The sequence below is a fragment of the Nicotiana tabacum genome, chromosome 19 (assembly GCF_000715075.1).
Source record: "Nicotiana tabacum cultivar K326 chromosome 19, ASM71507v2, whole genome shotgun sequence".
Lineage (NCBI taxonomy): Eukaryota > Viridiplantae > Streptophyta > Magnoliopsida > Solanales > Solanaceae > Nicotiana > Nicotiana tabacum.
In genome coordinates this window covers 75,674,051-75,685,202 of record NC_134098.1, presented here as the reverse complement: position 1 = coordinate 75,685,202, position 11,152 = coordinate 75,674,051, and the positions used below count along the sequence as shown (strand labels likewise).

The 11,152-nt window shown below is 36.2% G+C and overlaps 1 protein-coding gene across 2 annotated transcripts; it reads left to right on the top strand.

The window, feature by feature from the left end:
• The first annotated feature begins 292 nt into the window (after positions 1-292).
• On the top strand, positions 293-4,770 carry LOC107776087 (PI-PLC X domain-containing protein At5g67130). 2 transcript variants are annotated; one of them, XM_016595905.2, is made up of 10 exons: positions 293-479; positions 662-748; positions 828-950; positions 1,087-1,224; positions 2,883-2,981; positions 3,283-3,586; positions 3,708-3,931; positions 4,028-4,114; positions 4,233-4,390; positions 4,561-4,770. In XM_016595905.2, the coding sequence occupies exons 1-10, from the start codon at positions 474-476 to the stop codon at positions 4,592-4,594; spliced, it is 1,260 nt and encodes a 419-aa protein (XP_016451391.2). In that variant the 5' UTR covers positions 293-473; the 3' UTR covers positions 4,595-4,770. The 2 variants fall into 2 exon arrangements, with proteins under 2 accessions (XP_016451391.2, XP_016451393.2); XM_016595907.2 differs by having other exon boundaries at positions 349-479; positions 4,233-4,394.
• Positions 4,771-11,152: the final 6,382 nt, after the last annotated feature.

The following is an 11,152-nucleotide window of genomic DNA, read 5'->3' as shown; positions in this document are numbered from 1 at the left end:
CCTATTAGTTTCATCGTTCATTTTTTTATGACTTGGTAATTTTCGAAATCATCCTTCTACATGAGTATTTTTTTGCTACCGAGCTCCGATTAATCAACTATGACGACCATGCTATAAAAAAAAAATCGTTTAAAAGTAAAAGAATGTGTTCTGTACACATTTACCTACTGCAGAACTGTTCACATGCTTTATTTTTTTTAAAAAAAAATAAGAAAAAGGACCATTTAGATGTGGAAAGAATAACAGAAATGAAAATTTGAAAAAGAAAAAGAATAAAAACAGAATAACCGCAAAGCTATGAAGGCGTTGGCGCGGCATTATCTAAACACAGATACAGAGGTCCCCCATACGGCGCAGTAACTTCAACTCTTCTCTTTCCTCGAGTCACGCAACTTTTCCCTTCTACGCTCTCCTCGCGTATCTTTTTCAAGCAAACTCAAAACGGCCAACTGTTTCTTCAACCAACGCCATTGATGAAGGTACCTGTACTTGCAAATACACACCTATACCACCATATTTCTGCTTGTGTTTTTTTTTTTGTGTGTGTGTGTGTAAGAGAGAGAGATAAAGACCAGAGAGCGTAATAGGCATGTGATGTGTGATTTTTTAGTTCATCTATATGTGATTCTGAACCCTAATTTTTACGCATTTTACCTCGCAGATCATCAATGTCACCATGAATTTTAATTTTCCGGCTACTCTGTTCCTTGCGATTACTCTTCTTTTTGCTTGTTCCGAAGCTCTCAAGGTAAGCAAACGCCAATGCCTTTTTATCTACGTCTTTTTGCTTTCTCGATCGTGTTTATGATTTATACTTCCGGTAACAGCAAGGACAGAGCTGCATCGCCAATGGCAACTGTGATTCAGGGCTACATTGCGAGACTTGCATCGCAAATGCCAATGTCCGTCCCCGTTGTACTCGAATTCAGCCTGTCAATCCTCTTTCTAAGGTATATTTTTCAAACAGATTATGATTTTCGAAGAGTTACCTGTACTGTATGTTGATGTATCCCTGGAATTTCTATATAAATGATTATTGAATGTTATTTTGAATTTTCATTGTTAAAAGATTGAATAAAATTGTAGGTGAAAGGATTGCCGTTCAATCGGTACTCATGGCTGACAACGCACAATTCTTTTGCCAAACTGAAAACGAAGTCCGGGACAGGAAGTGTAATATTAGCTCCAATGAACCAGCAGGACTCCATAACCGAACAGCTAAATGTAAGTTTACTAACTAAACCCTACCGCTTCCTTCAACGCTTAAAAAAAAAGAAGAAAAAAAAGATGTGTCAAACAGCATTCGGACAAAATTATGTTAGTAAATATGCCGGGCGAAACTGTCCTTTAAATCAACTATGAGATAATTGTTAATTGCATTGGGAATTGTTTATTTTTCTATATATCAAAGTTCTTGAGGTATTATTATTCTTATTGATTTTATTATTTTATATTAATTTATGTCTATGCGTGGCACATGGCTAAGTTCCAAAGTTGAGCGAGTCAGAATGAGTTGTTAGCTGTTGATGACTCCTTGTTGATTTTTTTGTTGCTATGCAATTTAGTACGTGGACTTCATTATATTATGCAACGTTAGGTATGGACCAGAAAAATGTCAGATTTGAAGGAATGTCATAGAACAGAGAGATTACTTTTCTCTATATATACTACATATCTGAATTTGTGAGTTACTATTAGTGGCTGTTGCTAATAATTAAAGTAGTTTTTGGCCCAGCGCTACCGTTTTGTTTTGCAAGGATTAAACTAATAATTAAACTATTTTCTGGCCCACTTCATTATACTATTAAAGAACGTGTGAGTTACTACTCATTTGTTTTCTTCTGCGATCTGGTTAAGAATGCGTTGGAAAGCTTCATTTGCTGATAATGGGTGAGGTTCTCTTTAAGGTAAAGTAGTGGGGTTGTGACTTCTTGCTTTCTTCAGCAGACAACATCATTAATTGAATAAAGGTCCCAGGGTTACCAAGGTTCTTTTAGCTCCTGAGTCCTGGCTGGACTTGTTTTCCTCTAGCATAGCTATCAACTAGGTTTTGTTGGCTCATAAATATTTTGCAGAACACCCTTAGTCGGTTAGTCCCTAGTTCGATATTCAAAACAATTCATCAAAGGACGAAGGTAGGGTATAAATAGGATATTAAGTTCACCTACCTATGCACACGGTGGAAACTAAAATATCAATCCTTATCTTCCCCCATACCTGCATATATACTAAAATTTCATCCTCGCCTTATGTTTTTTCCTAAAATTGTCGCTTAAGTGCAGATAATTTGTGGATAAATAGAATATAATCATTATACCTACAAAGATATATTTAAATACAAATAAGGCAATAGGAATTTTACATACAGAGTAACTTAGAACTATGAACATTTGATTTTTCTTGAATATAATCTTTCACCTATTCATACCCGTAGTGGGTACCACAATTTTAACATTTAAGCTCTCAGCACTTACCTGTTACCATTGTTCTCAAAATACACTTTACTTTGAAGTTGAATTGGTGCTAATATCCAGGGATCGAACAAAGACTGCCAATCCTACATTTCTCCAACACTTAAATATTGACTTGACTTGATTCTTTCTGCTTCAGTCCATTTATTTTTCACTTAATTTGATTCTTAGTGTTTGATGACTCATATGAACGCTAAACGTGTCAAAAGTGTCATGACATTTTGGTGAAATTGGCTGTCGAAGAGAAAATGTAAAACACCAGTGTCTGCAATATCTACTTTTCCTACTATGTGTTTCTCTATTAAAATGTTTAAAATTCGTGATTTAGAAGACATGAACTGCTAGCTCTGACGGGTTTTCAAATATTATATGTGGCTGCTGATAAGCTTCTTTTCACATGAATTGGCACAGAATGGTGTTAGAGGTTTAATGCTTGATATGTATGACTTCAACAATGACATCTGGCTATGTCACTCATATGGAGGGAAATGCTACAACTATACAGCTTTTGTAAGTTCTCATGAACCAGTTGATGTATCACTAAATAATTTCCATACGTTTGGAACGTTTACGTGTATGCCTGGAGTTGTTCATACTTTTGGCATAAAAGACATTCTCGTCCTTGGAAGCTTTGTGGAAAAGTGGATATAACTTATTTGTCCCTCTTTTACATGTAATTTCAGTAATATTCATGAAAATTTTGATGGAAATTGGAGAAGAATTGATTATCTTCTCATTGATCTGCAAAATTCTAGCTTCTTATCAGTTAAAGTTGTTTTCTTTCGAAGCTGATGTGGAAATTTTCTGTCAGCAACCTGCAATCAATGTCTTGAGGGAGATAGGAGTGTTTCTTGAAGCAAACCCTTCTGATATTGTTACAGTCATAATTGAAGACTATGTTAGATCTCCCAATGGCCTAACAAAGGTGTTTGATGCGGCTGGGCTTAGAAAATTCTGGTTTCCAGTTTCTAGGATGCCTAAAAATGGTGGAGAATGGCCAACTGTAGATGATATGGTCCAGCGCAATCAGCGGTTGGTTGTCTTCACATCTAAGTCTGCCAAAGAACCTTCAGAAGGCATTGCTTATGAGTGGAGATACTTGGTAGAAAACCAATGTGAGTTCATTTTTAGCTTATCTTTAAAACAAATGTGAGCTCTTTTTCTTATCTTTTCTACTAAATTCTTTGGGGGGGAAAATGATAAACATAATCAAGTACAAGTGCATTGGATTTGCAGATGGAAATGGTGGCATAAAACCTGGTTCTTGTCCAAATCGTGCAGAATCATCTGCTATGGACAATAAGACAAAGTCCTTAGTCCTTATGAACTACTTTCCTGATGCCCCAGATTTTGCTCAAGCTTGCAGGCATAATTCTGCCCCACTTATTGACATGATGAACACATGCCATGAAGCTGCTGGTAAGAGGTGGCCTAACTTCATTGCTGTTGATTTTTACAAGGTATGCTTGTTGTTTGAACTGACTGATCTGTGAAATTATTTGTAATAAGCCTTTTTTTCTCTCTTCTACTAACTTCACTGAATGTGGACTTTGCAGAGAAGTGATGGAGGTGGAGCCCCTGAAGCTGTAGACGTGGCAAATGGACATCTAGTCTGCGGATGTACAAACATTGCCTCTTGCAAGGTTCAAATGACCTATTAAACTATCTTCTTTTCCGCTAGTCCACTTCGAAGCCATTAATAGTAATTTTAGGATTCAAAATATGGAACTTTGAGGCCCAAGTCATTAATTCAATTTGCAGGAGAACATGACTTTTGGGATATGTGAGCTGCCCGAACCAAGCATTTCTCCAATAACACCAGCTGCTGCAGCTAAAAATGAAACGAGCTTTTCAAATTTCAATTGCCAACCAAAGCTGCAATGGTTGTTGGGGACAACATTAATGTCTTATTTCTTGTTGTAAGTGAGTATCAAACAGCCTATCCAAGTTCAAATTTGCTTCACTAAGTAGTAAGGATTAGAATTTACTGAAAGCATATGTAGAGAAAGGGGTTATTTGTAGTAGGTGATTATGATAACAATCAGACAAATTAGGTAGCAATAACATTTTGACTTCTTTCGGCTTGTAGAAAATTGGAGCCAAGGAGTTTGGATGGTGTGTGATCAGTCGTCACTAAACTTTGTATCTTTCCTTTGGTAAGGCGGCCGATGTCAAGTGTTAACGTGAAGTTAGTTTAGCTTATGCCATGGGTATTTGGACATGAATAGAACAGGTTGGTGAAATTCTCTACTTTTAACTGACTGGTGATTCAGTTTGTTTCGATTTGTCATTGCGAAAATGCAGGACATCGAAAATGATTCTACAATGGGAGTCTAATCACAACCTTTTGCATACACTGGGAACCAATTTGACAATTCAATTAAACCATATAAGATAGGGCTTGATTCGACGTCAAGAAAAATAATGTTATAGGATGAGATTTTGCTTTTCACTTACCTACTGCAGTCTGCAGACAATATGTCCTTTTACCACGTTGTCCTATTGAAATGATGTAATATATTAGGGCATCATAAGCATATAGAGTAACATTATCTTCAATCAGATCATCAAGCCTAGCATAATTTGCACAGAGAATAAGATTAAAGCATAAATTTGAATAACCATTTCAATGTCAAAAATCTTACCCATCCTTTTCATAAAGTAAACTAGTATTAGAACATGCGCGATGTGCGGATAGTTAAAAAAATATATTGGCATGATAATATTGCTCTTAATTATTTGCTCATTTGAATTCTATGAAAGTATGGTAAATTTACTACATAAATACAGAAATATGGTCAAGGATGCTGAATTTAAAAGGGAGTCATCTCAAACTCAAAAATAACATGGATTCTAATCGTGCACTTTAGGAACCTTTTTCCTAGGTTCTACAATGGGATGTTGTGGCTTAAAGGCTGGAGTATTGATTCCTGTTTTTTCCATTTTACATGGGTGACTTCAATATCTCATTCATAAAACATATATCAGACGTTTGAAGTTTCACAAACACAAGAAGATACGGAAACCTTAACTACACAAAGACACTTATTCAACTCTTGATTCATTCACTTAATTCACATATAACATTCAAAAGTTCCTTCTTATCATTCTTTGAAAATATAACAACATAAAAGTTCAAATGCGATATTTTAAAACTTTCCAGTAGCGCTTCTAATATCCATCAAATCGATAACATAAAGAGTCAAATAACTTCAGATTATAAATCATCATTGATCTGGCCTACATCAATCATATGACTTTTTGCATATGACTTTTTGCAGCTTTTAAGAGTAGAGCTGGCTAAAGTGTGAAACTGTGCCTTGATCACTTTCCTCTAAGATAATCATTTAACTATACAAATTAGAAACTAGAAGATGGGAGTGTGACATAAATACAATAATTTTTTTTTTAAGCATATCATTACCTTGGTAATTATGAAGAGCACCCAAGTATCGATTGGACCTTGATCATGGAGGCAATTCTGTTCACATGAATAATGAGCAAATCAAACAAACAAACAATAACAATTACTACGCCTTAGTCCCAAAAAATATGAGAAAATTAAAGGATTATATAATTTGTTAAAGCTCAGGGATAACCATATAACAACAAATCAGACGATGTAATTTATGATAAAGCACCACAATAAGTCTTTTGTATCATTATAATTAACAGAGAATGCACCACTTCTCTATTATTTCGCCTTAGACATGAAATTTATGTTTAATGCAACTCTAGAAGTATTTTATGCTAATTTAACCCAGAATAAAAATTTTGTTTGTGAGACGTGAAATGGTTTTTTCTTGCGAAGACGAATCTCCTAGAATCAGTGGAAACTCAAATAGTTTTTAAGGCTAAAATTTACATTTTCTTCAATTTTTCACATAAAAGGTTTTCGAAAAAAGACACGGACTACGCACGTAAATCAAGGACACTAAACGGAGCTATTTGAGGTCTTGGAACACAGAAATAAAGACTAAAACTTAAAATGACCTATCGGGTCATCACTGTCTACAAGCTTATGTAAAGTATACGTTAATTTGGGATAGAAAGTAAAGCCTAAGAACTCCCCCTAATGCCATTTCCTAGAGATTAACACTCTCATCTTCAAATTGAAGGTTCCTTACTATAATGAAGTGTCAAAGATTTTAATTACAAGTGAAATTAAAATTATTAAGATATGCAACTTCTAATATTGTCTATAAATCTTGGCAAAAAAAAAAAACGTTACTTTGTAATAGTAAATGCGTAAATCAATTTGTTATCACATATATTGCAAAATAAAGGTGCTTCAAAATCTGAAAATAAATTATATTTCACTTCGGTAGTATGAAGCATCGAAATTAATTAGTTGAGAAGTTTTTTTCCCTTAACACCAGTTCTCCAAATTGGGAGCAGATTGTATAAAAAGCATAAAAAGTCACAATAGCTCAAGTTGTATTGAAAGTGGGTGTAGTTTTAATTCTTGGCTACTTAAGCGATTCTCAACCACCAATAGATTCTGAAACTTTATTTATTTGTGTTGTAGTTGGTTGGCAAAGTCATTCATAATCATGTAAAGCTTATCATGTGTTCACTCAGATGAATAAATTGTACTTTTCCGCTTTATTCAAACCAATAGCAGTGCTTTTTCATCCCATCTTTTTATTATTTCTCTTACTTGAGCTAAAATAGATTCTCTTACTCAAGGCTTCGAGTGATATAGAATATAATGTTTTTGAAGAAAAAGAAAACGATTTAAAATAAACGGCAAGAGTAAGCTTGGAATCATGTAAGTCTAATAAACGTCAGAAGACAAACAACCATAACATCATAGAGTGCAATGAAAGAAAAGCAGCACCAAACCAGAACAGATAAAAAAAATTATGAATCAGTTCTAGAACCCTATACATAGGAAATCAAATACTACTGGCATTAAAAATAAGAGAGCGAATGGATAATTGCCCTACCTCATGTGCTTTTACTTCTTCAACTCATCTACAAAAATAGCTCTAAGGCCTTATCTACTAGAGTATTCCCAACATACCCATCATTTGTAGCAGCATAGGCTATCACCGAGACTTTATGATTCATCTTCATCTTTCTCTGTTTAATGAACAGATAAAATCTGTTGGGTCCATCCCATATGTGAAAAAAAAGAAGTTTTCTTTTGCTTTGAAAACTTCAAGCCAACCGATTAATACTAGAAAAGACTTGGGCATACTTTTGCAGTAGTGTTGTTGTCATTATATACATTATCATGGGCATTATGCAACTATAAATAGGTGTCTCTACTTTCATTTGTAGACACACCAACAAAAGAGAAAGAAAGAGTGAGGTTTCACAGACAGCGTATAAGAAAATAGTTTGTGAGAAATATAGAGAATGAGCGATATTGTATTGAGGTGGAAATATCAAAATAGGGTTATTTCTTTTGAGTGTTGTAGTGGTCTTTGGAGTATTTTACTCGGACCTACAAAGTATAAAATTCCTTGCTATAGTGATATCAGTTGTTCGTCTCGGGGCCATGATTTTTCCCTTATTCAAAAGAGTTTTCTACCTAAAACTTTTGGTGTCGTTATCACTCTTTTATTCTTGTTAATTACCGTATTTCGGTGTTATGTTATTATTCCGCTTTTATTACTGTGAATATTATTTTTGTAGGGGGTTTATTCCCAATAACTGGTATCAGAGCACAGGTTCTGCTCGTTCACAGAAGTACTATTCACTGTCAGTAGTACTATACTCGGTGAAATAAAATATCCGGAATAAAGTACGAGATAGCAAAATTCAACGGAGGTACCTTTTTCTCAACATGGCAAAAAAGGATGAAGGATCTGCTCATCCAACAAGGATTACACAAGGTACTAGATGTTGATGCCAAAAAGCCCGATACCATAAAAGCTGAGGATTGGGCTGACTTGGATGAAAGGGTTGCTAGTGCAATCAGGTTGCACTTATCATATGATATAGTAAATAACATCATTGATGAAGACATCGCATATGGCATTTGGACAAGGTTGGAAAGCCTATACATGTCCAAAATGCTGGCAAATAAACTGTACCTGAAGAAGCAGCTATACGCCCTACACATGGGTGAAGGTACGAATTTTTTGTCATATTTAAATATATTTAACGGACTAATCACATAGCTCGCCAATCTCGGAGTGAAAAATCGAGGAAGAAGATAAAGCCATCTTGCTATTGAACTTGTTGTCATCTTCGTACGATAATTTGGCAACAACCATCTTCCACGGTAAGACTACCATTAAGTTGATAGATGTCACATCGGCTCTTCTACTCAATGAGAAGATGAGAAAGAAGCCTGAAAATCAAGGACAGGCTTTCATCATAGAAGGTAGAGGCAAGAGTTATCAAAGGAGTTCGAGCAACTATGATAGATCCGGAGCTCATGGGAAGTCTAAGAACCGATCCAAATCAAGAGCCAGAAATTGCTACAATTATGATCAACCAGGTCACTTCAAAAGAGATTGCCCAAATCCAAGGAAGGGCAAAGGTGAAAACATTGTCCATAAGAATGACGACAACACAACCGCCAAGGTGCAAAGCAATGATAATATTGTCCTCTTTATAATTGAGGAAGAGGAATGTATGCACTTGTCACGTCCAGAGTCGGAATGGGTGGTTGATACAGTAGCATCTTACCATGCCAGATCGGTAAGAGGTCTTTTTTGTAGATATGTAGCATGTGATTTCGGCACTGTGAGAATGTGTAATACAAGTTACTCAAAGATTGCGGGGATTGGTAACATTTGTATCAAGACAAATGTCGGATGTACATTGGTTCTAAAGGACGTGCGTCATGTACCTGATTTGCGGATGAACTTGATCTCGGGAATTGCTTTAGACCGAGATGGATACGAGAACTATTTTACAAATTAAAAGTGGAGACTCACAAAGGGATCATTGGTGATTGCAAAGGGAGTTGCTCGTGGCACGTTGTACAGGATAAATGCAGAAATATGCCAAGGTGGATTGAACGCGGCACAAGATGAGATTTTCGCAGATTTGTGGCACAAAAGAATGGGTCATATGAGCGAGAAGAGATTGTAGATTTTTGCGAGGAAATCACTCATTTCTTATGCCAAAGGTACAACGGTAAAACCCTGTGACTACTGTTTATTTGGTAAGCATCATAGAGTCTCATTTCAGACATCATCTGAAAGAAAATTGAATATACTTGATTTGGTATATTCTGGTGTTTGTGGTCCAATGGAAATTGAATCGATGGGAGGTAACAAATATTTTTTTACCTTTATTGATGATGTTTCACGAAAATTATGGGTTTATATTTTGAAAACCAAAGATAAGGTATTTCAAGTTTTCCAGAAGTTTCATGCTCTGGTGGAAAGGGAGATAGGCTGAAAGCTAAAATGTCTCCGAAGTGATAGTGGAGGTGAGTACACTTCAAGGTATTTTGAAGAGTATTGTTCAAGCCATGGGATTAGACATGAAAAGACAGTTCTTGGAACTCCACAGCATAATGGCGTAGCCGAAAGGATGAACCGCACAATTATGGAGAAGGTGAGAAGCATGCTCAGAATGGCTAAAGTGCCCAAGTCATTCCAATGTGAAGCAATTCAGACAAACTGTTACCTGATCAATAGGACTCCATCCGTTTCATTGGCATTTGACATCCCATAGTGAGTTTGGACCAACAAGGAGGTGTCCTACCCGTATCTAAAGGTGTTCGGTTGCAGAGCTTTTGCACATATACCAAAGGAGCAGAGAACAAAGCTATATGATAAATCCGTTTCCTGCATATTCATCGGATATGGAGATGAAGAGTTCGGATATAGATTGTGGGATCTTGTAAATAAGAAGATCATCAGAAGTAGAGATGTAGTCTTCCGAGAAAGTGAAGTTGGAAATGCTGATGATATGTCAGAGAAGGCCAAGAATGGTATAATTCCTAACCTTGTTACCATTCCTTCTTCTTCTAACTATCCCACAAGTACAAAAAGTACGACCGACGAGGTTGCCGAGCAGGGGGAGCAATCTAGCGAGGTTATTGAGCAGAGGGATCAACTTGATGATGATGTCGAGCAAGTGGAGTACGACACTCAAGAAGAAGAAGAACCTCAACCTCTGAGGAGATCAGAAAGACCAAGGGTAAAGTCATGCAGGTACCCTTCCACAGAGTATGTCCTCATCAGTGATGAGAGGGAGCCAGAAATTCTTAAGGAGGTGCTGTCTCATCTAGAAAAGAACTAGTGGATGAAAGCCATGCAAGAAGAGATGAAATCTCTACAGAAAAATGGCACCTACAAGCTAGTTGAACTTCCAAAAGGAAAAAGACCACTCAAATGCAAATGGGTTTATAAACTCAAGAAAGATGGAAATGACAAGCTGGTCAGATACAAAGCTCTATTGGTGGTAAAAGGTTTCGAACAGAAGAAAGGTATTGATTTTGACGCAATTTTCTCACATGTTGTCAAAATGACTTCTATTCGAACAATTTTGAGCTTAGCAGCTAGCCTAGATCTTGAAGTGGAGCAGTTAGACGTGAAAACTGCATTTCTTCATCGAGATTTGGAAGAGGAGATTTATATGGAGCAGGCAGAAGGATTTGAAGTAGCTGGAAAGAAACACATGGTGTGCAAATAGAATAAGAGTCTTTATGGATTGAAGCAGGCAGTACATGAAGTTTGACTCATTCATGAAAAGTCAAACATACATAA